Source organism: Lagenorhynchus albirostris, chromosome 18 (assembly GCF_949774975.1).
Source record: "Lagenorhynchus albirostris chromosome 18, mLagAlb1.1, whole genome shotgun sequence".
Classification (NCBI taxonomy): Eukaryota; Metazoa; Chordata; class Mammalia; order Artiodactyla; family Delphinidae; genus Lagenorhynchus; species Lagenorhynchus albirostris.
Window position 1 is genome coordinate 16,275,523 of NC_083112.1, and position 27,415 is coordinate 16,302,937.

Below are 27,415 nucleotides of genomic sequence, written 5' to 3' on the forward strand. Positions count from 1 at the left end.
TATTGTTCATCAGGAAGTAATAGAGAAGAGGCATCTGTCTCCTTTAGAATCTAACATTATGCTTATGCTTTTATTATTGGCATCTGGTTACAGAAGCATAGATATAACAAGAGCTTCTCTTTGAATTCTAAATATAATGTAACATGAGGATTTGTCTCTGGGACATAATATACAGTTTAAATGAAGGCTTAGAAAATAATTCTGATGGTTTGCCTGCAATCTTTTAGGACTTAGTCTTAGAAATTCATGTTGACTTGCATAGTTTTAGTTATATTCAGTGTTTTCAGTCTGGAGGTTTAAGGTAGCAAAGATTTTCTGGTCTTGTTTATAGGAATTATTTTTTGAAACAGTGAGGCTTGTTGAATGATCCTGGTGAATTATCAGTGTTCACTGTATGGTTCTTATAATAATAGGGTAAATTTATATAAATATCTATTAAATCTTGTTAATACCCTTTTTTCAGATTAGTGTTTTTTGTAGTAATTGAGGACGCCATGGGATATGACAGTGGTTCTTTTGATGTTACCTTTAGAAGATAAGAGTTGTATTTCAAAGATCATTAAGCAGTCTTTAGTAATGTTTCATGCAGCTATCATTTATGAATTAAATTGAACTCTTTTTGAAACCTTTTATGTTTTAAACCGATATCAACTCTTTAGGATAATTTTTACTTTTATTCTATACAAGGTCTATAAAGTGATATTTCCTTTATTCATTAGGGATTTAATGTAGTACATGAAATTAAGTTTTTATACATTTCAGTGAGGTATCGTCTTTCTTTTTTGGATTGAACCATCATAGTTTTTTAGTCTGGCTTTAGAGAAGCTCTCAATTTCTTTGGTCATACTACTTTCTCCTCTAGAGCCCTTTCAAAATTCTTACGGAACAGATATCATATTTATATGAAATATTATATTGTTGGTTATTCATTCTATTATATTTATTTAACACCTACAGTAGTTAAATAACAAGTACATATGGTACTTGTTAAGTCCTAATAGGAAGAAATCCAAAACCAGTATCACAAGCATTATCTATTAATATTGCTCTAGTGGTCTATTACAAATTGTTACATGCCATAGAGGATTTTGAAGTGTCGGTAGGATTTCAGATGGAGGAGGAAACTGTGAGAAAAAAGTATGGAAGTAAAAAAGAACAAGGTGAATTTAGAGGAATGGAAAGTAACTGTGAGGATAGGTGGGTCATAATATGTATGTAGGACATTGAGAGAACTATTAAATAAACCAAATTGCTTATGACTTTACATGCAAGGTTAAGGAATTTGAGCTTTTCTTAATAGCGTTCATAGAACTGAAGACATTTTTAACAGTGTTCCTTTAGGAAAATTAATCTGGTCGTTGTTACATGAACTGGAAGGTAAGCTATTTACCTAGAGGGCTATTGCTTTGGTTCACTTAATATAAGAGTTTGAATTAAGATGATGGAAGAGAGAATGATAAAAAAAAAAAGATAGAGAATATTAGAAAGAACTGGCAAAATTTAGTAACTGAAGGATATTTGAGGGGAAATGAAATTTTTATAAATAATAGTATTTCATATAAGAAATATTGATACTGAAATTAAATGTGATTTATTAGAGACTGGTTCTGAATTTGAATCATGGCTCTACCAGTTATTAGCCATGTATCTTTGGTTAATTATATTCTCTAAGCTCAATTTCCCATCTGTTAGAGATAGTAACTCCTATCTCATAGGATTATTTTGGGGATTAAATGAAATAATAAATGCCCCCCCTTTTCTTTTTGGATCTCAATATTGTCATCCAAAAAAATAGATGAGTTTCACAGACCCATTCAATACGCTGTATGTCAGGTACATGCTAGGCACAGGAGCAAAACAGTACTTCCCCTCTGGAACCTTACCATTCCATAGGAAGGTCAGTCATATAAACATAATAGAGTACAGTGTGCTAACTGTCATAGGGGGCAGAGCAGAGCCCAGAGGAGGTGGTGCCTAACTGCCTGGTATGTGTTTGGGGTACATGATGAGACTGTGTCAGGGAAGAAGTTTCTTAGAGGTTGGTACTTGCCTTGCCAATTCAGTCTTCAAAACTTAGTTTGTTTGCATTATGCAGGGGGGAAAATAGTAAAGCAGCTTGTGATAACATATGAAACACCGGGGCATGAAAGATAATGATCTGTTTGGGCAACTGCAAGTCGTTTTGGTATGGCTGGAGCACAGGGTGTACATGGTGTGGTGGTTAAAAGGCAGATGGGGACCTTATTGTCAAGGCTCTTCGTAAAACAATATTAAAAGAAAAGAATCTGGCCCTATTTTTAGGTGGTTGGCTGCTATTTTTACCCAATAATTTGAGTTAGGAAAATTACGTGATTATATTTATCTTTCATGGCCATGGGATTGATTGGAGGGGGCTGACTAATTAGGGAGACTAATTAAAAATGAACAGTTGTACTAATCTAGTCTGAGAAATGATGAAGGCATGAATTAGAGTGGTAAGAAATAGAAGGTAAATTTTTAGAGAGATGAGAATTTAGCATTGACAGAGGGCAGTAACTAAAATAGTGACCATCTGCCATGTTTATGTGTTCTGCTAAGTGGCTTAGAATTTGTGGTATCATTTAATCTAATTCTTTGTGACAGTTAAGTATGGAGGATAAGAGGGTGATATTAAGGCTAACATCTAGGTTTTTTAGAACAGGTTTTGTGGTTTGGGGGTGAAATAATGAATAATAATGAATTTGAGGGACCTATAGAAAATTCAGGTTATGTACAGTAGGTAATTGGATACATAAGAGAAATGGGAGAAATCTGGTCCCTATACAGTAGATTTGGGAGCCACCAGTATATGTAGATAGTAACTGAGGCCAAAAGGAGTCCTTTATAGCTATGAAATTCCACATTATTTCTTCATAGCTCATATTTTCTTCACCAGTCTTCACTTGGTGAGATTTTTAGGAAGGATACTGTTAAGGGGGAAATAGAGTAACTTGCTTTTTTTTTTTTCTTTAAAGTATTGTGGTTTTTGCGGCTCTACAACAGGGCCTCCAAAGTAGGGTGTATTTAACACAGGGGTAACCAATACAGTCTGCTGGAATAGGGAAGGGAAGCATTAGAACTTCTACGTATGTTTACACTTTTCTATTTTTAATATTATTTTGGTATGTATTTTATTATGTACCTATAAATTAATAATTTACAAGTATAAATATATATATGCCCTAATATATTGTATATTCAAAAATTTGTACTGATCAATGTGTGTCATCAATTTGGAAGCCAAGTAGTTAAATTGCTACAACTGAGGACTTAGGAAGGTTTCTATTAAATTAGTTGTTTCTTATATATAAAAATTAATGAGCACTTATTTAATTCCAAAATTTTGCATTTAATTTTTCTGATAAATTTGATTTTAAGACTTAACAAAAATTTTAATTCTGTATAGATTTTGAAGTGTCTTTTTTTCTTGTGAATATTATATAATTTAAGCATTACATTTTTAAGTATTTTCTTTCAGCTTAGTGGTGCTTTTGGTAGTAAACTAAATTCTCACTAGCAAAACTGAGAAACTGAGTAAACTTTGGTAGTGAGGGATACTAAAAAGGAGTTTGTTTCTGGTACTTTGTGAAAGAGTAATAATAAGACTTTCCCCTCTAGCCACCTCGTACATCTCATCCTGTAGTGAAGTTTTCCTGTACAGACTGTGAACCGATGGTTATTGACAAATTGCCTTTTGACAAATATGAGCTGGAACCTTCACCGCTGACTCAATTTATCCTGGAAAGAAAATCTCCTCAAACCTGTTGGCAGGTGAGCTGAACGACTATAGCAATTTAAAATTTTATTTATTTATTTAATTTTTATTGAGAGTATAATTGATTTACAATGTTGTGTTAGTTTCAGGTGTACAGCAAAATGAATCAGTTATACATATACATATATCCACTCTTTTTTTTTCTTTGTTGCTGCGCACAGGTTTTCTCTAGTTGCAGTTAGCAGGGGCTACTCTTCGTTGCTGTGCATGGGCTTCTCATTGCGGTGGCTTCTCTTGTGGAGCACGGGCTCTAGGCGTGTGGGCTTCAGTAGTTGTGGCACACGGGCTCAGTAGTTGTGGCTCGCGGGCTCCAGAGCACATGCTCAGTAGCTGTGGCGCATGGGCTCAGTTGCTCCACAGCATGTGGGATCTTCCCCGACCCGTGTCCCCTGCATTGGCAGGTGGACTCCCAACCACTGCGCCACCAGGGAAGCCCTATCCACTCTTTTTTAGATTCTTTTCCCATATACGCCATTACAGAGTACTGAGTAGAGTTCCCTGTGCTATACAGCAGGTCCTTATTAGTTATCTGTTTTATATATAGCAGTGTGTATATGTCAATCCCAGTCTCCCAATTTATCCCTCCCCACTCCCCACACCATAAGTTTTATTTTTTACACCTGTAGCTCTATTTCTGTTTTGTAGATAAGTTCATTTGTAGCCTTTTTTTAGATTCTACATATAAGCAATATCATATGATATTTGTCTTTCTGTCTGACTTACTTCACTCAGTATGAGAATCTCTAAAAATTTAATTTGATGTTTCTTAAAAAGTTAAATTGAATCCGTGGTTTATATAACGTTCTGTAAAGGTTATTAAATGTGAAGTTTTAACTACTCCTTTTTAACAGGTATATGTAAGCAATAGTGCAAAATATAGCGAACTTGGCCATCCCTTTGGTTACTTGAAAGCCAGTACAGCACTGAACTGTGTCAACTTATTTGTGATGCCTTACAATTACCCAGTCCTCCTTCCCCTTTTAGGTAAGTTATTCTCATCACATTCTCTGTGGCTTAGCATACATACAAATTTTTCCTAAAAACAAACTTTGGGAACATCCCTCCCTTTCTAAGTCTTCTTGTCTTCTGGAAATTAATGAAGATTTTTTTTTTAATACTCTAAAATACTGAAGCTGTATAAGGTTGTGTTATAGCAACCCGTGCATGTTTCTGATAAATTGAAAGTCAGTGTCAAACTACCTTTGATTCTGCAAACTATTGAAGATATTATATTTTAAGTTTCTAAATTAAGTATTCTCTAAGCTTTTTGCAATTAGATTTCTTACATAGTTAGAATTAGTAATGCAGGCTTTGTATTTGGTAAATAATGAGACATTTTGTAGAAGCATGTCATATTTAAGGATTTATCTATACTTTTAATTTTCATTTGGCAAATATTTTTAAATGATGAGTTTGTTCTAAAATAATATGATAAGCCTAAAGTTGGTTTCTGGGGACCATTTGGCTATAATTTTTTGAGGGGTACTGTTGGAGAAGACATCTTTCCCTTCATGGAACTGCATCAGATTTAAAGATTACAGACAAAATATTAGTAGGTATATTTTATAGAAAACATCATGCATACTTTGTTTCTGTCTTCAAATCTGTTTCATATCTAGATTTTCCTTGTGTATTTTCTGATTCTACCTTTATTATTACATTTAATTTTAGACCATAATTGGCACCTTTTTATTTTTAAAGTGGTATTACTACTCAAAAATGCCAGAAGCAAAAATTTTACCACCTTTAATTTTGTTAAAAATATAGGTCAGATGTTCCTCTCTCTCTTATATAAATAAGAAGGCATACTTTAAAAATGAAACTTATTTGACTTGATTTTCATGTGTGGAAACAATGAATGATGATAGTTTGTTCACATTATAAATTTATAGATGACTTGTTTAAAGTACATAAGGCAAAACCAACATTGAAATGGAGACAGTCATTTGAAAGTTATTTGAAGACAATGCCTCCCTACTATCTTGGGGTAAGAATATTATTGTTAAAAATAGAACTTGTTATAAAATTTTATATTATGCTTATAGTTTACTGTAGGTATTAAAACTTTTATTTATTGCTGTTATAGAATAAATGTCATGAAAATTGAGTGTACAAATGACCCATATAAATGTAATGGGAAAGAAATGTTTCAGTGATTTGCAGAATAATGATGATGATGATGATAATGAGAATATATATATATAATGCTTACCCAGGCCTGGTTCTGTCCTAAGCACTTTACATGTATTAACCTCATTTAATTTATATGGTAACCCTATGAGGCAGAAATCACTGTTCTTATATCACAGATGAGGAAACTGAGGCACTAAAAGATTAAATAATTCATCCAAGGCTACATAGCTAATATTTGGGGGTCAGGAATTCAATCCCAGGCAGGCTTGGCTTTAGAATTTAAGCTTTTAACCTCAATTGTTATACTACCTTTTTAAATTGCAGTTTTATAATTATTTCCCTTTAAGGGTACAAAAAAATGTTTGTGTTGCATTATTCCGTAAATCTCCAGAAATATTGCTTAAAACCTAGTGTATCATAATAGATAGGACCAATAATGCATATATTATTAAATATATTACTTTATTTATTTTGTGAAAAGTAGCTTCTTAACAAAAAGACCTACACTAAAAGCACTTTAAAACATTACTTCTGCTTTTACTGCAGGAATGTTACAGTATTTGACTGTAACTAATCTTTCTAAATGGTCCCTAATAAGAACACTAATTTCTTGAGCTTTGAAAATCATATGTTACAGTTGTAAGAGAAAAGTTGTGTGTGTCTAGCACATAGTGCCTGCTATGTAAGAGAGGGAAAAGGAAGAAACACTTGAATATGAACTTGCATATGTTTGACTCCTATGTTTCATAGCAACTGGGAGGATTTAGCCAAAGCCACATGAATATTAAATGTCAGATCTGGGATTTGATTCCAGTTTGACACCAGTGCTTTTATACACTTTCTAATATGTCATTGGGTGGTTATCATCCTTTTTCTGACTCTGTCCCGTTCACATGGGCTAGACAGTCCTGTCCTGCTAGTGATATTTTTCCTTGCACAAAGTGGCTCTCAGTTAGTCCTTACAATTGAAAATCACTATATCACATCCATAGTAAATATTAGATGATTTTTGCCTCCTTGTTTTTCCTTCAGAGCTTGTTTCTGTTTTTTCAGCTCAGCTAATGATAATAGTAGTGATGATTAATACCTACTGAATGCTTACTGTGTGCCAGATGTATTTACATGTATTAATTCATTTAATCCCATGACAATCCTATGAGGTAGATACTACTATTATCATTTTACACATGAGAAACTTAAGGCACAGAGGGGTTATATTACCTGGTACAGGGTCACAAAGCTAGTAAGGGGTTGAGCCACAACCCTTCCAGTTACCCAAGGTAGAAATCTTCTATTTTCCTTGACTCCTCTTTCTCCTTACCACCCAAGTTCTATCAAATCAACCTCTGCAATGTGTCTCCTGCCCTCTTCTTCCAAACCTAGTGTCTCCAATGGTGCTAAGAAGTCCAGGACTTCACCCTTTCTTGCTCTAGGTGCTAGCCTCTAATCCTTGTTTAGTATTTCAAACTGCCTTTCATACCACTGACAAACATTTTAATGAAGTACAAATATGATTATGTGACTCTTACTGAAGAAAAGGAGACATTTTGGGAGGTGAAATTTTCAAAATTGACAATACATATAGCTATAAGTTTTTGACAAGCTCAGGATTGAGTGGTATTTTCTTTTTCCCTATAGCCTTTGAAGAAAGCTGTTAGAATGATGGGAGCACCTAACCTAATAGCAGACAGTATGGAATATGGACTTAGTTACAGTGTCATTTCATACCTCAAAAAATTGAGTCAGCAGGTAATGTTAAGAAATAGAGCCATTAAGTATTTTGAATGGTTTTGGCTAAGGTGGTCAATAGGCCAGGTGTTAGTTCTTGAGGATTCTAATAGAATTCCATCATATTAATGTATTACATTTTAAAACCACGTATATCATATATTAACATAATTCTGTCTCAAGTAAATGGTATGCTATGTTTTGAAATGATAATTTCAAGCAATAATTCCTAGTTTGTGAAAATGGCTTTATTAATGTGGTCCTAGCCTTCCTGTATGTGAACATTCTTTGTTTTCTTTTGGGAAATTTATGTTAGAAAGTTGTTTTTCTTAGACAAAAAAGTCAGTTTCTTTTGCTTTATGTTTTAAACCTATAGCTTTTTCTTTCAAAATGGGAGTTTCTTTTGAAATATTTGTAAAAATACTGAATTTTGTCATTTTGGGCATACATCACATTAATAGATACTATAGTAGTCAAGCAGTATACACTTTGACTGCCAAGTTATTAAAATTGTATAAAACACAATTTTTCCAGTACTCCTGCCATCTCTACTTCAAGTGCTAATTGAAATGTAGGTTGGAAAGAGTCAAAATATTGCTATTTGCTTTCCAGTGAAAAACTCCATCAGTGTTTGCCATATCTATGAACATTTAGTTATGTGCTAGTAATAATGTCTTTAAGTAAATATTGATGAGATTTTTTTTTCTAATTTTATTTCACCTCTGAATTGGAAATATATATTTTTATTTAGGGTACATTTACATTTCATGGTTTAGGTGTAGTGGGTATTTAATAAATAAAATAAATTGAAGTTGTGTGTGTGAACCCTGCTGCAAAACGTAAGAATTGTGATGATTTAAAATCATAAGACATTATTGTTTAAACTATGTTCAGTTTACCAAGGACTTGACATAAACTTCTCTACTTAAGTAGAGTTTTAAATTTCTTATGTACTTTTTAAATATAAAATACTTAATTTATGGAAGACCAAAACGATTAGCATTTAATTTACCACTTCAGATTATGTCAAGACAACTTTTGTGTTTTTTTTTTTTTTTGCTTTAGGCGAAAATAGAATCTGATCGAGTCATCGGTTCTGTAGGCAAAAAAGTAGTACAGGAAACTGGAATTAAAGTCCGAAGCAGATCACATGGTTTATCAATGGCTTATAGGAAAGATTTTCAACAACTGCTTCAGGGAATTTCAGAGGATGTTCCTCACAGACTGCTAGACCTTAATATGAAAGAATACACTGGGTTCCAAGTTGCTTTGCTCAATAAGGTAATGGTTATGTGAATTTAGTACTGATATAGTTATAGTCTGTTACATTGTTGAATATGGCAAATTTTCTGTTAACTGATACTCAGTTTGTCCGAAATTCTGTACCTCCGCAGAATAATGATCAATTATATTATTGAATCATTAGATTTTAGAGTTAAACACTGTACTTGGTGAGTGGATGAATGGATGGACTGCAAAGAGCAAACCATCCCGTTCATTTTATAGACGAGAAAACAGGCTTAGAGATTGCCTAAAGTTACATAGCTAATGGTAGAGTTCACTGTAGTTTGGTACTTTTATACTGCTGATCTTGGGTACACAGCATGATCCTGAAGTGCTTTGTGAATACTCATTAAAAAGATCTTCATCCCAGTAGTCTTTTTTGTAGAAACAGGCTGATTCTAAAACTTATATGGAAGTGTAAAGGTCCTAGAGTAGCTAAAACAATTTTGGAAAAGAATAAAGCTGGAAGATTTGCACTATCTAATTTTAAAAGTTACTGTAAAGCTACAGCGATCAACATGTTGTGTTGTTGGCATAAGGAAAAATATATAGATCAGTAGAACAGAAGTAGGCCCTCACACGTAGAGTCAATTAATTTTTAACAAAGGTGCCAAAATAATTCAGTGGGTTAGGAGACAGTCTTTTCAACAAATAGCGTGGGAACAATTGGCTATCCATATGCAAAATAATGAACTTGACCCTTACCTCACATTACTTGAAGTGATCATAGTCATACATGTAAGAACTGAAACTATAAACTTCTACAACAGAACAGGAAGAAATCTTTAAGATGTTGGATTATGGGTCAATGAAGATTTCTAAAATACAACACACAAAGCACACACACACACAAACTTGATAAATAGAACTTCATTGAAATTGAAATTTTTGTCTTCAGAAGAAACTTTGATGTTTCTCCCAGGCAAGCTATAGCCTGGGAGAAAAGCATGTATTGAATAAAGAACTTGTTTCAAAATATATAAAGAACTCATAGAACTCAATAATAAAAAGACAAACATCCAATTAAAAAAACAGACTAAATATTTGAACAGACAGCTCATATACAAACTTGAACAGGCACATAAAAAGATGTTCAACATTATTAGCCACTGTGGAAATGCAAATTAAAACCATAATGAGATCCCACTTTATGCCCACTAGAATGGCTAAAATTTAAGACTGAAAAATATGAAGTGTTGGTAAAGTTGTAGAACAACTGGAACTCTTATACATTATTGATGGAAAATAGTTTGCAGTTTCTTAGGAAAGGTAAATATTGCTATATACCAACAGTTCTGCTTGTAGGTATCTACCGAGATAAATGAAAATATGTGTATATAAAGGCTTTGTATGCAGATGTTCATAGCAGCATTACTAACAGCCCCAAACAGAAAATAGTCCAAGTGTTCATCAACTGGTGAATGGATAGAGATATGGTATATCCATGTAAAAAGGAAAAGACAGTAAAAAGGAATAGACACCAATACACGAACAACATGGTTGAATCTCAAAAACATGCTCAGTGAAAGAAGCCAGATAGAAAAGATTGCATATTGCAAGATTCCGTTTATAAAATGGAATGTAGAGAGAAGGAAAGTAGATTAGTGGTTGCTTGGGGATAGGAATAGAGATTGACTACAAATGGACACAAGGAACTTTCTGGGATGATGGAGATATTCTAAAACTGGATCGTAGTGGTGGTTTCACAACTATACAGTTATGAACACTCATTAAACTGTTTATGTAAAATGGGTAGTTTCATGGTATGTAAATTATACGTCAAAGCTTTTATTTACTTCTCTTAGCCAGAATATGTAATAAAATCTTGAACAGATATGAGTTTGAGATTATTTGGTTGAGCCTCACTACCAAATTTTTATCTTTTGGTTATTAAAACAGTACAGTAAGATTGCATCATATCTCTTTATTTTTTTAAGCTATTTAGTTAACTTGTGTATCTTATTTTCAAAGCTATGCTGCAGGCTAGAGATTTCAGTCTCTTAATTCTATGTTTGAAAATAAATCTTGTCTTTAAATCTTTTTTAACAGGATTTGAAGCCACAGACATTTAGAAATGCGTATGACATACCAAGACGGAATCTTTTGGATCACTTAACAAGAATGAGATCTAATCTTTTGAAGAGCACCCGCAGATTTCTTAAAGGACAGGATGAAGGTTAGATCATGGTTTTAATGTTGGTATTTCTTCAGTAAACTTATTTCTTTATATTGGAAATAAATAGAGTGTTATTGTAACTTTTAAAGAATTATAACAGTATACAGTATTACATTCTCATTGAATGAAGTAAAAAGTGAGTCATCCCTGATTCTCTACACTTCTTCCTACCATCACTGTTGCCCCAAATTCTATTCCCCAGAGGTAACGACCTTTGTTAGCAGCTTAGTTTCCTTTTTAGCTTTCTTCATACATTCACATATACAGGCACATGCGCAAACAAAATCATTTTCTTGTCATCTACTAGTATCTGTTAGTTTAACTAGTTTAACTCTGGATGGCCAATATATATCATATTCTGGTATTTCCTTCAACTGTACCCATGGCACCTACTACAAATCAAGTCAGATGAGAACTTAACCCTTTGCCAACTCTCACGTAAGCATTTCAACTATAGTTTTATATAAAAAGGGTCATCTATGTGATATCTCTTTTCTGTAAATTCTGCTTTAATTAAATTCTGCTTATTTGGAATAGAGTAGAAGAGACATTTCCTTTTCATAGAAAGGTTACACATATGCTTATTCTATACACTGAAATTGACTGCAATATTTTTTGCTTTGTTTAGAAGATAAAATCAAGTATTTAAAATTTTATTTTAAAAAAATCTCAAGATTTTATGTCACAATATTTATAATGGTGACAAAATAATTTAGAATATGTGTTAAGGAAAGATTGACTAGAATAAACCAGAGAGCATTCATACATAAGAAGACATTATTTGATAACTAGTTGGAAGGTAGTTTCAGTGAGGTTAACTTTTGTTTTTGCTCTGTTCTGTTTGAAAAGATCAAGTGCACAGTGTTCCTATAGCACAAATGGGGAATTACCAGGAATACCTCAAGCAAGTACCTTCTCCACTAAGAGAACTTGATCCTGATCAGCCTCGAAGGTTGCATACATTTGGCAACCCCTTTAAGCTGGATAAAAAGGTAAATTTGAAATGTTCCATTATATAATTTATTTGCGCTAGGCACTGTGGAGAGGAGCAGTTCTTAATTTAACTAAAGAAAGCTGAAGCTATTTTCTTGGTAGAATACCTAATAAATGTCAACAGTTAAAATATAGTTATTTTACTGGGTATTGGAGTTAGTTGTGCGATTAAAAACTGTATGTAAAGCTAGGGAAATTATATTCTTTTTTGTTATAGGGTATGATGATAGATGAGGCAGATGAATTTGTGGCTGGACCTCAAAATAAACATAAACGACCTGGAGAACCAAATATGCAAGGCATCCCTAAGAGACGTCGCTGTATGTCTCCACTACTAAGAGGCAGACAACAGAATCCAGTTGTGAACAATCATATTGGAGGAAAAGGACCACCTGTACCTATGACTCAAGCACAGCCAGATCTTCTTAAACCCCTTCCTCTTCATAAAAGTAAGAGTTTTTCTTTAAATGTTATTTGCTGCTCTTTGGTGGTTCTTCATGGGAAAGATTTTTGTAATACAGAAAAAATTGATAAGGTCCAAGAGTGTCTAGAGAAGGTATTTGTTTACTCTAAATTAGCATGTAATCATTTTTATGTCTTTTTAATGAACATTTATTGAACATTTCATATATTCATTATGCTTAATAGCTATCATGATTTGAAATATCATTTGCAAATCTTAAGTATTTAAAAATAACAGTTTTTAAAGGGGCATTATCAACACCCACAGAACGATGGTTTTCAATTTCAGTTTAATTCAACAACTAATTCTTAAATGATATGCTAATTTAGACAGTGCAAGGCATTGAGGTATAGCAGTGAACAAGACAATAGTGATCTCTGCCTTTATTTATAATGAGTGAGGAAAGAAAGTCATTGAACATTTCATTAGAAGTGTGATGAATATTACAAAAGGGAAGTCAAGTGTGTTGTGGAAGTATTTGGCAAGAGGATATAACTTAGTCCGTGGGGTCAAGGCACTTTACTGAGGAAGTTCTGTTTATGCCAGTACTTGAAGGATGAATGGGAATTAGTAAACTAAAGCTATGCATTTGCCTATGCCTCAGTAGTAGTCTAAGAAGAGTATGTGCAGAGGCATACAGTAAAGAGCAGGGCATTAAGGGAACTGAAAGAAGGCTGGTTATAGCAAGGGTTGTTGGGAATGAGGCAAAGTGAGAACTGAAAGATATACATGCAGAGTCTAGATCATAGAGGGTCTTGGAAGCCATTATAAAGATTTTAGACTTTATTCGAAGGACAATGAGAATCCATTGAAAGGTTTTAAAGAGGTAGTGATCTGATCTGATTAGCATTTTATGAAGACCAGGCTGACTTTACTGTGTGGAATATTATTAGGGAAGAATGAGAATTGATGTAGGGAACCCTTAATTAATGGATTCATTAATTATAGGTAGTGATCATTCATGGCTAATGACATCTTAACTGGAGAGAAACCAAGTATGATACCTCCTGATGGAATTACACAGTACTACTTTTGAGGTAGTCCTGCCCTCCCCCCCCAAAAAAAAATACTGAACATCAATCTGACCAAGCCTCTCTGTCTAACTACCAATTTTTAGGAAATATAAGGGACAGAGAAACATGTTAAATAACAAAACAGGGATAAAATTAGAAAAATCCAGATTGTGGGAAACTCTATAGGACAAAGAATCTGGTGTGTGTGTGTATTTTTCCAGAAAAAAAAAATGCATAGAAAAAAAGAGGTACAGAAGGATTTTTATAGATTAAAAGATAGTTAAAAGACATGTAAATTAATTGCAATGTCCAGGTCTGATTTGGACTCTGAATCAAAGAAAATCGAACTTTCCACAAACAGAAACTATATAAGGTAATTGGAGATTGTGCACAGTGACTGGGTATTTGATGTTGTTAAATAATTGTTACAGTTGCACAGAAACCAGTTAGGAAACACAGGGAAGAGCTAATGGTTACCTGGGAGTGTGGTTGTGAGAAGAACCTGTATTGGAGAAATACTTGGATATATCAGCAAAGGACTTGGTGATGACTGGCTGGATGATGGAGACAGGGCAAGGGAGGAGTTGAGAGACCCTGGGTATTTCAGTGTGTCAGGGGTGGAGTGGAAGAAGAGAGGTTGAATGAGTTTAGTTTAAAAGTGTCTGTTAGATAGCCAAGTGGATTTCCTAAGTTAGAAGATGGGTCATTGAGTTTGGAACTTAAGAGAAGAGGACTGGGCTAGAGAGATAGGTATGGGAGGCAGCCTTAAGCCCCATTGGAGTAACCAAGGGAAACAGAAGAAAAAGCCTAGAGCAGAACTTTGAAAGTACCAAAGTTAAGAGGAGAAATAAGGTTCAGAAAAGGAGAGTGAGAAGAAAGGAAGAATCCAAGAAAGAGGAGAAAATAGGGAATAATTTAGTGTTATGGAAGCTAAATGGAAGGAGAATTGAGTGGTTGGTGGTCTCAAATACTTCTTAAACAAATCATTTGAGAGGATTGGAATAGTTCTGTAGGTCTTTAAGATGACAGAGTTGAATATATTTAAATGCTGGTGTGATGGAGCCAATAGAGAGGGAACAGCTGAAAATGAAGATGAGACAGTATAATCACAAAATCACGGAGAAGGCAAAAGGGAATGAATGGTCCAGAGCCCACATGAAGAATGCTTCTTCCATTAAAGCCGAATGGGTGTGGTGGGCACAAGTTTAATGGTGGGAAGTTGAGGAAGTTCACCTTCTTTCTGCTTTTGCTTTCCTCTGTGAAGTTGGAGGTGATGTGTACTGCTGAGAGGAAAGAGACACTGGGAAAGTCAGAGATGTTAAGACAGTGGAGAAGGTTTGAATGATTTTTTTGTGTGGTAGAGGGAGAAAAGGTTGTAATAAGACTGCTAGACAGTGCTAAGATCCAGGTACAGGTGGTGACTGTGACCACTCTGTAGAGCTGTGTCATATTTCTCCAGTAGTGCCTGCTCATCATTCCACATGTGAGTCTGCAGCAAGAAGATAGACTGCATCATCAAATTTGGGATTTTTGCTTGGCAGGGGTCATGGGAGGACAATAGAATGAGAGAATTTAGGACACTGTTAAAAAGTGATACATTTTGGGATATAAGTTAGATAAGAAAGTGGATATCTAGAAGGAATCTGATTAATATGAGGGAGAACGTAGAGGAATTGCTGGAGTGAAAAGTCTGGCAGAGTTCAAGAGCAATAGTAGGAATACTGCAAAGATGAGGGTTACACATGCCTCCATCCCTGAATTTGTGTTTCACTCGAGAAGCAAATGGGTGGGTGGAAAAGTTCCTTGGAGATGAGAAATTGAGGAATTGGGAGGCCAGGTTCTTAGCAGGTGATGTCCTTAGACATGGATGTCACATACTACAGCATTTCTCAAACCTTAACGTGTATGTGAAGCCAGGCGGGGATCGGGGGAGTGGTTAGTTAAACAGATTCTAATACATTGTTTGGGATAGGGCTCAAGATGAGCATTTCTAGCAAGCTCTCTGATGGTACTAATGCTGCTTGTCCACAAACCACACTTTGAGTAGTAAGGGCCTAGAATGATGTCCCAAGGGACATGGGGTGGAAGGAAGTCTGTGAACCAGGTGCCAGAGACATCCGTGACCACGGGTGTGCTCTGGAGGTCAGTAAAGATAGTGATGAGGAGAGAGAGGATGAGTTGAGTGGGATAATTAAATCTCAGAAGAGCAAGAATTTTTCAAGAGTGCATGGAGAAATGTTCTTGAAGTGGCATTGGAAGGTGAAGGGATTAGTGACTCCACATCCTTATTTATTTATTTATTTTTATACATTTATTTATTTTATTTTATTTTTGGCTGCGTTGGGTCTTTGTTGCTGTGCACAGGCTTTCTCTACTTGCGGCGAGTGGGGGCTACTCTTCGTTGCGGTGCGTGGGCTTCTCATTGCGGTGGCTTCTCTTTGTTTCGGAACACGGGCTCTAGGCACGTGGGCTTCAGTAGTTGTGGCACAGGGGCTCAGTAGTTGTGGCTCGTCGGCTCTAGAGCACAGGCTCAGTAGTTGTGGTGCACAAGCTTAGTTGCTGTGTGGCATGTGGGATCTTCCCGGACCAGGCCTCGAACCTGTGTCCCCTGCATTGGCAGGCGGATTCTTAACCACTGCGCCAGCAGGGAAGCCCCACATCCTTATTTTAAGTCCACGGAGAGTGTTTGACAGACAGCAGTTTCTTTGCAGGAGAGTTGGGTTTCGATTAAAGCAGGAGTTACTCTAGAGAATATTCAGTAAAGTTTGCACATCATGGAATAGAATTTAGGAGGGAGGGAGTCAGAAGTTCAGGGAAGTTTTGTGGGGATGAGTTTACATTTTGAACAGTAAAGAGATGAATTCAGCTGGTGTCCTGGTGGTTTGGTGAGCAATCAGAGAACTTAGAATTTAGCTGCTTTCTGTGAGGAGCAAGTACAGTAATCTAATATTAAGTAGTAAGCTTGCAAGCTTTTAAGTCTAGTAGTCTAGAGAACTAAAGTGGGCACCAGCTATTCTTCACTGCTCAAGTAATGAAGACTAGATGGATGGTTATAAGAAAAGGGGGCGCTGTGGAGGTTTGGTGGTGTGTTGCTGCAGAATATTGATCAGCTTAAACTCCCTGTGTTCACTTTTGCCTCTGAACGGTAATAACTTACAAGGTAGAGGTAAGTTGGAGTGAACTAGTACTCTCTAATAAAAGGATAACCATGATAATCTTGATCACATATATTTCCCTAAAGCATTAAAAACCTACTTATTCAATAAAATTGCCATAGAATAAAGCAGAGAACTAAAAGTTGTTTGAAACTGGCTTTTATTTTTATTCCTAAGGGCAAAAATTGTACAGGTTTTTAAAATATTGTGAATGTTTCACATTGAAATATACCATATATTTGGCAAAGCTTAAAAACCATATCAAATTGTTAATTTGCAGCAGTCAGGGAGATCAGTTGTGATTTGCTATAATATTGTTTCTTTGAGGTTTTCTTTACTGTGTGCTTTGAAATTGGCTCTCATCATCTTTTTTTTCTTATTTTTAGTTTCAGAAGCCACTAATGATTCGACAATAGATGATGTGGTTGAAAATCATGTTGCAGACCAACTTTCATCAGATATTACACCAAATGCTATGGAAAGTGAATTTTCAGCATCTTCTTCTCCAGCCAGTTTACTGGAACGACCAACCAATCATACAGAGGCTCTCGGCCATGACCACTTAGGAACTAATGACCTCACTGTTGGTGGATTTTTAGAAAATCACGAGGAGCCAAGAGATAAAGAACAATGTCCTGAAGAGAATCTACCAGCGTCTTCACTCAACAAAGGGAAGAAATTGATGCATTGCAGAAGCCATGAAGAGGTCAACACTGAACTAAAAGCACAAATAATGAAAGAGATCCGAAAGCCAGGAAGAAGTATGTATAATTAGACACAAACATCAGATTTGATTTCTGTTTGTGCTCAAAAAAAAAAAAGTCAAATAAACTAAAGCCTAGATCTGATTTTAGATCACTCTTAAACAACATACGAGCTATATAAGATTTGGTTCTTTACTCAGCCAACAAACACTTACTGAATAGCTGCTATGTCCAAAGTACTGTGTTAGGTGTGGTAAGTAGGAGGGACTGAGAGCAGAGCAGGAACTCACAGACACACATGGTTCCTACCATGACAGGAACCCATAGTCTTGAGCATTCTGTCAACCAGCAACTGGAATTTTAAGGTAACAGCAAACCCAGACAGATGTAGTGACTATTAAATGACTTCGTATCTGTAAGGTTCTAGGCATAGTACCTACCTACCATCTTAACTTTTAAGATTTAAACTATGATAGTGATCAGGGATGTGTTTAGGCCAAAAAACTAAAATTATGAAAGCTATCTATTATATGAGTACAGAAGAACTTTGTGAGTTAAAGTTTCAATATTATTGACATTCATTCCAAAGATGTTGGCAGATCACCTGCTATGATGGTGCGGTGGCCCATGGGTGGTCCAGAAGTGGGTAAGACTCAGTACTGGCCATTTAGGAGCTTATAGTCCTTGGCAAAGTTTTATGTGAAAACTTGAAACTGAGGCAGCATCCTTTTTTTTCCCACCAATTACGACGTGTATATTCTTTTTTTTTTTAAAAAACATCTTTATTGGAGAATAATTGCTTTACAATGGTATGTTAGTTTCTGCGTTATAACAAAGTGAATCAGCTATACGTATACATATATCCCCATATCCCCTCCCTCTTGTGTCTCCTTCCCACCCTCCCTGTCGCACCCCTCTAGGTGGTCACAAAGCACCGAGCTGATCTCCCTGTGCTATGCGGCTGCTTCCCACTAGCTAGCTGTTTTACATTTGGTAGTGTATATATGTCAATGCTACTCTCTCACTTCGTCCCAGCTTACCCTTCCCACTCCTAGTGTCCTCAAGTCCATTCTCTACATCTGCGTCTTTATTCCTGTGAGACAGCACTCTTCACTTTTTTTTTCTCCCCCGCTCTATTTTATCCACTCCCAAGGTTAGCTGTAATTTAGAATTTGTCATAAGGATGGATTTTTGTAAAGGCCACTTCTTATTTTTCTGTGGCACTACCAAAAAGCTGTTTACTCATCCTTCGAAGCTTTATATTTGATACCCTATTGAGAACTTTTACCAAAAAAAAAGCAGTGTTTGAAAAGCTATTTTATCTTTTTTGATGTATGATGAAATATGTGTATTATAAAATCTCTAATGAGCAGTGAAAATTTTATGTAGACTAGTTTTGGTTTTGTCTTAGTATATCTTGATATAGTAAGCTGTAATAGAAAAATATTGAATAAGAATGCAAATTAAAGCCACTTAATTTTTCTTTTTGCTTCTCGTTTTAAGAATATGAAAGGATCTTCACTTTACTGAAGCATGTGCAAGGCAGTTTACAAACAAGACTAATATTTTTACAAAATGTCATTAAAGAAGCATCAAGGTAAATAATCTGTTGTACATTATGATATGAGGCAGTGAGTCCCCAGTTTTCTGTAGTTGGTATTTTAACAGTATCTGTTTTATACTTGTGTTGTTATGCATGTATATGACACACCCCTTTGTATATAAGTACTTCTCTCTTTTTTTTCAGTTTATTGAAGGAAGTTCACTTAAAAAATAGCTACACAGAAATTCTTCAGAAATCATGGACCCTTTCTCTCTACACATTACAGATTCTTGCATAATTTTTGTTTATCCTACCCTGTGGCTTTTTGGTGTCTTTATATGTTATAGTCTTTAATTTTTCTCCTTTGTATATTTGAGCTACAGTTAATATTAGTGATAAAACGTAATCTTGAAAGGCAATATTTGAATGCAGTTCACTTGTATGTGGGAAAACATGTAATTAAGGGGACCAGAGCTGGACAAATGGGCCTTATTCTGATTGCCTCAGTAGCCCAGGATTATGTACTTTAGTACAAGGAATGTGGATCAAGATTATAAATGGTAACTATGAAGTGCAATTAACTGGAAAGCATAGTTGTATGAGTTCAGTGAGTAAAAAAGCATTTTTTAAAATTTCTTCTTCAAGACTTTTAGAATTTTAGTAATGTAAGAAAACTTAGCGTTTGTCTCATCTGACCTTCCAAGATACCCACCCTTTAATTAGTCCCCCAGTTTCTTCCATCCTACGTGTAAAGGTTTTTTTAGATAAAGCTGTTAATTCTATTTTTTTTTTCTATGAGTGGCTAGAGCATAGGTTACTTTGAAGTTTCAAGATAAGGCCATAACTTTTCATATTATTGATATTGAGTATTTAACTCATTCTGCTCTTTTATGTAACATTCTGCCAACTCAAACTTCATCATCGATTTAGCTATATTCCGGGTGCCTGGATTCTACTTCTGCCACCTTTTTTTTTTTTTGCATTATGCGGGCCTCTCACTGCTGTGGCCTCTCCCGTTGCGGAGCACAGGCTCCGGACGTGCAGGTCCAGCGGCCATGGCTCACAGGCCCAGCCGCTTCGCGGCATGTGGGATCCTCCCGGACTGGGGCCCAAACCCGCGTCCCCTGCGTCGGCAGGCAGACTCTCAACTACTGCGCCACCAGGGAAGCCCTACTTCTGCCACCTTTTAGAGAGTTGTGTAATATTATGGTCGGTAGTCATATTAGTGTACAAGTAGAGAGGAAGTAGGTATAGATTGGGCAGTGTTTTGGGATATTCTGAAAAGCATCAGCAGTATTAATACTTAGGCAGACAAAAGCAATTTTAGTCTACTATATTTATTACTGCAAAAATTTAAAACTTGCAACTTGAACTTTGTTTGCTGTATCCTATACTACAGATGTCTAATTGTCCTTGATTTGCTAGTTTTCAAATTGTAATAGTAGAACACCACAGTTTAAATGCAATTGCCCAAATTTCATTTCTTCTTCCATTTTGTGGGGAATTATATTCATATTTTATTCACATTCCATTCAACATTCAGTGTTCAAAGAGCATAAGAAGCTATTGGAGTCATTGCTTTGGGAACCCATATTGCTGGAATATTTATAACCCTTGTATTTATTAGGGTTTTTTCTCCCCCCTTTTTCTTTTTGATTGTGGAAGAAATAACCTCTTTCCCATTGTACTTAGGCCTGGATTATTTGTTTTAGGAACAAACTATAATACTCTACTGATAAAATAATTTTCTAATCTTCCAAGAGATTTTATATATCATAAAGTTGTTGAATTTTCATTTTCATCTCACTTTGAAAAATCTTTCCAAGGCAGTTTCTCTCTTTTAAAAAAAATTATACTGATATATAACTATTTGTTAAAAAGAAATTGAGAGTACTATTACTTATTTTTTTTATACAGGTTTAAAAAAAGAATGCTAATAGAACAACTGGAGAACTTCTTGGATGAAATTCATCGAAGAGCCAATCAGATCAACCATATTAATAGCAATTAAAAGAAAACAGAATGTGGCCACTTATTTCACTACCTTCTCCAAATACAAAGTAAATACAAGACTGTTGTGATCTTGCATTCATTTTTTGACATGCATTGTTGGCTTTTTGAAATACTAAGAGCAAGTCTACAGATCCTTTTTCCATCATTTTACAGTGACCTTTTCTTCATTTTGGTTTATTTTTGTAATGTGAAAAGTATCACTCTAAAAAACATTTTTATTTAACAAACTAAAAATATTCCTCCAAATCTCTTGCTTGTCATTGACTCTTGCGTGTCAATTTCCCTCAGGTTCTATTTTCTTAAACCAACCTTTAAAATTGTCACCTCTGTTAAGGTTGAACTTTGCCAAAAAAATAAAAAAGAAGTTACTTTGTAATTTTTGGGGAAAAAAGCACATACATTAAAACTAGGCAATGTTTTGTATATACAGTTATTTTGGATATATTATTGTAAGTTGTACAAATGTATTTTGAAGAATATTTAAGAAAAGCACTTTTGTTATTCCATCAATAAATGCTCTATTTTACTCTTGTGTGGTTTAGGAAATAATCACATTTAAAGTAATCATTTAAAACCATCTTAAGATAATGGAATTTTAAAGGCCTTGCTTTTTAGCATTGGAAAAATACACCACTTGAAGTTCACATTTGTTAAACCTAACTGTAATTACGTGTTACATAATCTGCATTGTCTTTTTACTCTATGTTCTTAGATTTTGTTGGCCACTCCAACATGCTCCGTTTCTGCCTAGATAATGGAAATGATGGTATCTGTGGCGGATAGGCAGACTCTTTAAAGCTGTTTAAAAAGCAGACGCCTTTGGACTTTATTGGTTTCCTTACTTACTTTCCTTCAACCCCTTTTCCTTTCTCACTAGGATTGTGGATGGCACTAAGGTGAAGCCATCGGTCAGGGAGTTGTAAGTTTGGGGTATACCACATACTCTGAAACGTCTAGCATTTAGCAGCTTGATGCCATACTTACAGAAGTCTCACAACAGACTGGGGTTTCAACAGGGATCTCTTTGTTCTGCTCTGCTATTACACTTCAACTCTCCATTTTATTTAGAAGCTAAATGGAAAGGAAACATGTTTCAAATGACTTTGCTCGTTTTGCATTCTCCCTAAGTTATCCAGGATAAGGAAAACTGAACACTATTCACTGTCCGCCCTCAGTCCAACATGGCCTCACGTGTCCTTACTGAGGACGTGACCCTGTGACCTGACTCACTTACCATTCATAGATCACTGCTGTGCCTTGTAGTGCTTTTGGGATAACCAGTAGAAAAGAAGGCTAAAATACATTTAGATTAAGAGAGGGTGAAATAAATTTATAAAATTATGGTAAAATTGAAGTATTTTTAGGTTCATAATATTTGAAAATCACATACCCTTGTCTTTTTATACTTTAGCAGAACATTTTTAAAATCAAGGGTATAGCAAAATGAAATTGTAACTTTTTATGAAGAAAAGCATCGATGAAAGTGGAGAACATGCTTGAGATCTGTTAATTCAGTTTAGGGGATTTGAAACTCTCCCAATACTGAAGACAAATGCTGTCAAGAAAAAAAAGCATTTAATGTAGTGTTAAATAGTATTTTCATATGCAATTCTTTAAACATGTTTTCACCTCTACAAAATACCTTTAAGCAGGATATCATTTAGTAAATGGAATTGTTAAGGTAATTAGCTGCAGTCACATTGCTAAATTCAACAAGAGATACACAAAATCCAGAATATACTGTCTGGTTTTAAATTATATATGTTTAGATTCTGAGATTAACAGGAGGGGGACTACAAGTCATTCAGATAAAAGTTAATACTTAACAAAAATATTTAGGAAAGGGACTCAATCTAGTCCAATATTTGGCCACTTTCCTTATCAGAAAGTTCTTAGTTGCATTTCACAGGTTGCTCATGAGGTAATAATCCTTTAGACTCTTGCTTGACCTTTAATACATTTTGGGGTATGAACCCTAGAGGGAGTTGGAAAGAAGCAGTTTGTTCTGTCTCCTCTTTTTGTCCTTAATCTCTCTGCCTCCATACTCTATGCCCTCATCCCAAAACCTAGTCACAAGCTTTGAAACCCATCAAAATTCAAGCTTAATATCTCATCTCTTGCAGGTTTTTTTTACATTTTAAGAAACTGGGCATATTAGTTGAATTAGTGAAATACTGCAGAATTTTTGTAAGCAAAGGGGAGGGGGAGTACATTTGAGGGGAATATCATGTCTTTTAGGCCCTTTAGATCAATGGATGGATGGCTGTAGGCTGGACAAATGATGTTCTCCAACAGTTTAATTTTCAGGTTAAGATCATTTTTTGTAATGTTCTTGTATGTGTCCCATTTGTCAACTGATTGAATCATTATTTACCCTTATCAGTAAGCTTTGTCAATTTGGTGTACTGAAGGCTGAGAGTCATTTGTCCTTTCAATACCCCGTCACCAGAAGAATAGCCACTTTGCCTTGTGTGTTATGGGCAAGTACCTCCCAGAAAGAGAGGTAAATAAATTCACAAGGACTATATTTAGACGTGCGGCGGATTATGGAACTGGTGTTGGATTGTATTTTCATTCTGTTTACTATGGCCGTTCTGGAAACTCTTAGCACGGAAACAGTGGTGTGTCCTTTACTAGGTAGTTCAAAGATTTTACATCATTTTATGCAGTTGAATTCCAAAAGAGAAACTGTTCTCTCTTAACTGTCATCAACCTTTATTGGCTATGAGCTTTTGACAGTGACCTTTCTGTTCAAGTTTAGTCCTGTTTCTTTGTTTCTTGAGGGAGTAGAACCTGTCTTTTTTTTTTCATCTTTCATTTTTTGACCTGTATCCTTTCTAAGAGAGGGCTCTCTGTTGCCTGTTCTGAGTGATAAGTGACACTTTCATCTAATAAATATGGGGTTGGGATGATCATGGTGAAATACTAAGAGGATATACTTTGTTGATGGACTTTTTCTCCCCAAATAATCCCCCAATAGATGATTTCCTAGTGAATGACTATCTTCATCCTTTTTGTCGCAAGTGTCTCTTTGATATCTAGCATAAGTTACAGCAGTATGCAAATGATTCTCAGATAAAATGATGTTGACAGTATTTCCTTAACAATTTGTGTAAAACCTATGCGTAATTTTCATTATTCTAACTTGACTTTTTTTCTCTCCATAAATAAAAATAATGCCTGATGTTTAGTTAAAGTAGATCCACTTTTGCTTGATTTTGTTAGACTTGTTCCATCCTATCTCTTTTTGACACATTGTTTAGACTTGCCAACAACTCTTTACTGAGAATCTCTTTTTCTTTCCTAGGCTGATAAGTAATTGCCAGAGAGGGTGGGGCAACATTAAGAGGAATGATTTGAATACTTTGTTCACTGTTGTTGATGCTTAAAGGACTTCTGCTTGTCCTTCTGATGTGCTAAGGGTCTGCCTGTACCATCCCCTCTTTGGATTAAGATGAGGTTGTATGGTGGGACCTAACAAGTACTAGGGCAAACATTTGATTTTTGCGTAACTTCAGCAAGCTTGAGAAAGATCAACAGGAAAACTATAGAAATGCAGGTGCGTTCCCTAGGATACTAGGGGTGCTGAGAGCCAGAGGACTGCTTGGACACTCTAGTGGCCTGAAGGAATTCTTTCATCCTTCAAGGCCAAGAAAGCTTGGCAACAATGGGGAAAAAAGATTTATCATTTATTTTACTTTCATGACTTTAAGTCTCCCCAGAAGTAGAAACCTGAATTTTTAAAGACCTACATCAACTATAAATGAGCTGAGAGAAACAGAAGGCAAAAACGCCACCGAGGTTATTAGTTTGCTCAGTAGTTATGAAATATTCCCCTTTCTCAGGATACATGACATAGCAACTGAGAAGCTTCTGAAGCACCATGGAAACCAGCTAGAAGGAATGCTTGTTTTAGGTTAGGGTGGACAAACGAGGCTTTGTTGCTAGAGAGATGCTGATAAATACTTAATTTATGTGACTCCTATCAAAAAATACTGTAATACCTGTGTTGGGTTCTCTCAGGAAAAAGATGAATGGCCGATCTGCTTTAAAAATAGGAATCCGAGACCTTTTCAGTAACAACAGAGCTGCAGGAAAGATAAAGAATAGAATCCCGTTGTATTTTCTCTTCATTTGAGGAAAGTCACTATTAAAATTGGATACGAAGTCACTTATATGCCTTGATTTTTGGAGAAATAAAAGCATCCTAATGATATAGCATTGTTTAGTGTTATGATGGGGTGCAAATGGGAAAATTAAAGGGAAAAGATACCACTTAGCCAACACTGTGTCCTATTTTCAAAATATTCCATGGAATAAATTCCTTCCTGAAGGTAATTTTCAAAATGACTCTATTCCTTGTTTATGGGGTCGTGCTACAAATCCTTTTCAAAATGGCTCTCTCTTTTCTCCCATCAGTTTTCAAAAACTTTGTTCTGTTAACATTTCTTTTTTTAGAATGCTCTGCTACATCTGGACTTGGGTGGACTTAGTGGGGAGGCTTAGAAGTGTGAAGGTTGAACTGGATAAATCTAACAAAGGGAGATAAGGGGGAAGCAGCTGACTGAGTGTTGCTGACACTGTGCTCTTAGGAACATACCTGTAGCTGCAGATGCCTTGGTGCCTTCCTCTGAAACCTCAATCCTGGCTTTGTGGATTGCTTCAGAAACATAAACACCATCTTGGCCTAATCCCAGGACATAAAAGTGTGATTGTTTATTTGCATTTTGATGCATTTAGTTGAAAGATTTTAGTACGTTTTTAAAGAATGGACTTTACTTACAGTCTCGTTCGTATGCTGCTTACTGTGTAGTTAGGAAGAGATTTGTTTGGGAAATTTTAAGGTACAATAATTTATGCAACTTTCAAAACCTCAAATTTGGTAAATTATCTAATAAATAACCCCTCTCAGATTAACATTCAGGTCTGTGCCCCATTTTTTTCAATAGTTAATTTTCAAAAATAATTTCTAGTTACTGTTGAAATCTTTAGTCAGTATTTCTAAAATTTCGGTGGTATGAGGGTTGCCATAGTATGCGTTAAAATGCAAATTCTGGAGCCCAGGAGTCTGCACATTCAGCAAGCTTCTGAGATGATTTCCCTTGAATGCCTTCTTGGGCTGCATTTTAGGAGCCACTTTTAAATGACAGAAGTTTGTACTATGGGCCTTAAAAGGCAGTGTATAAAAAATGTCTCATGCCTCATGACTGCATTCTGTATACTGAGTATATCAGTTATGCAATTATCTTGCCTTATTGGCTAGAATTTGCAAAGAAAATGAGAAGTTAGAACTATAATAGTTGTATGCCAACAATTTCAAAGATATTATAAGCTTAGCAAATAGGAATCTGAGTGATCCAAGCGTTAGAGGAATTGACAGGTTTTTGTAATTTAGCCATCAATCATTTTTAAACAACTCTCCACAGTGAAATGGTACTTGATGACACAAAGAATGAAAGTAAGAATCTTTAGAATGAGAAGAAACTTTAGAAATCATTCAGTCCAACCCTCTCATTTTAGAGTGAGCTGTGAAGTCATCTGAGGCCACACACTTGACAAGAGGTCCAGTCGGGCATATGCAGGTGTTCTGACAGCAGGTGCAGTGCCTATTTCCACCCCACCTTTCCATACAGACGCCACCACCTTGGAAAAGTGTGTTCTAGTCCACTGCAGGACGCACTAGAAAGGGAGCTGTGGCAGGAGTCTTAAAATAATCATTGTGATGGACATGTATTTTGAGGGGGCTTCTTTGTTAGACCTTAGACTAATATTTAAATTGTTTTGCATTTCTCATGCACATACAAGGGGATGGCAAATGAATGTCGTGAGAGAATAATACCAGTGGAGTACAGAATAGGCAGCATTTCATCCATCTTGTAAATAAGGCATACACAGGAAATTGTGAGTTGGCTGTGTTCAGTGTAAGGAACAGATATTTTGCAGCATCAGTGAAGGGGGCCAGACAAGGGCCAGAGGAGGAGAAAAATCAACGGAAACATTCACCTGCCATCGCTTGTCCTAAAACCAGTGCAGAATCTGATTGATTGTAGCAGTTGGTCTTTTTCTGTGGGATCTTTTAGAAAAGAAACAAATTTCTCTATACTCACTAGCCTGTCTCACTGACTCATTGAGCAAACTGAAATGCAGTGCCCAGATCAGAATTGTGTGTATAAGGAATGGTTGATGGTCATGAGAAGCTTTTACTAATCTGTGACTTCATTACTATCTAGTTTGCCATCCAGACATTTAAAACAAATGTTAATGAAATGAGCAAAGGTTCTTTATCAGCTAGAATATAGTAAATGCGTTTGTGGTAGAGTCCAGGCACCCTGGCACAATGTGAGAAATGGGGTCGACTGGTTGGTATGGATGAGTTTTTGGTTAGATGGGCTTGGCTCTTTGAATTTCTTGAAACTG

General features: G+C 35.6%; 2 protein-coding genes across 8 annotated transcripts in view; one reads left to right on the plus strand and one right to left on the minus strand.

The window, feature by feature from the left end:
* INTS6 (integrator complex subunit 6) overlaps window positions 1–27,415 on the plus strand; it is a 109,910-nt gene that overhangs the window by 66,967 nt on the left and 15,528 nt on the right. For 3 of the 7 annotated variants that reach the window (XM_060128997.1, XM_060128998.1, XM_060128999.1), the window contains 11 exons: window positions 3,637–3,789; window positions 4,645–4,777; window positions 5,686–5,780; window positions 7,565–7,675; window positions 8,720–8,935; window positions 10,988–11,114; window positions 11,964–12,106; window positions 12,325–12,556; window positions 17,125–17,499; window positions 18,946–19,039; window positions 20,903–25,693. In XM_060128997.1, coding sequence (XP_059984980.1) covers window positions 3,637–3,789; window positions 4,645–4,777; window positions 5,686–5,780; window positions 7,565–7,675; window positions 8,720–8,935; window positions 10,988–11,114; window positions 11,964–12,106; window positions 12,325–12,556; window positions 17,125–17,499; window positions 18,946–19,039; window positions 20,903–20,996 — 1,773 coding nt within the window. In that variant the 3' untranslated portion in view covers window positions 20,997–25,693. Of the gene's footprint in view, window positions 1–3,636; window positions 3,790–4,644; window positions 4,778–5,685; window positions 5,781–7,564; window positions 7,676–8,719; window positions 8,936–10,987; window positions 11,115–11,963; window positions 12,107–12,324; window positions 12,557–17,124; window positions 17,500–18,945; window positions 19,040–20,902; window positions 25,695–27,415 lie in introns of those variants that run through there. The other 4 variants (XR_009536729.1, XM_060128995.1, XM_060128994.1 and 1 more) reach the window with 2 other exon arrangements.
* SERPINE3 (serpin family E member 3) overlaps window positions 22,436–27,415 on the minus strand; it is a 32,050-nt gene continuing 27,070 nt past the window's right edge. Inside the window, exons 7-9 of the mRNA XM_060129000.1 lie at window positions 25,599–25,685; window positions 25,003–25,086; window positions 22,436–22,553 (exon numbers count right to left, since the gene is read on the minus strand). Coding sequence (XP_059984983.1) covers window positions 22,510–22,553; window positions 25,003–25,086; window positions 25,599–25,685 — 215 coding nt within the window. The 3' untranslated portion in view covers window positions 22,436–22,509. The remainder of the gene's footprint in view (window positions 22,554–25,002; window positions 25,087–25,598; window positions 25,686–27,415) is intronic.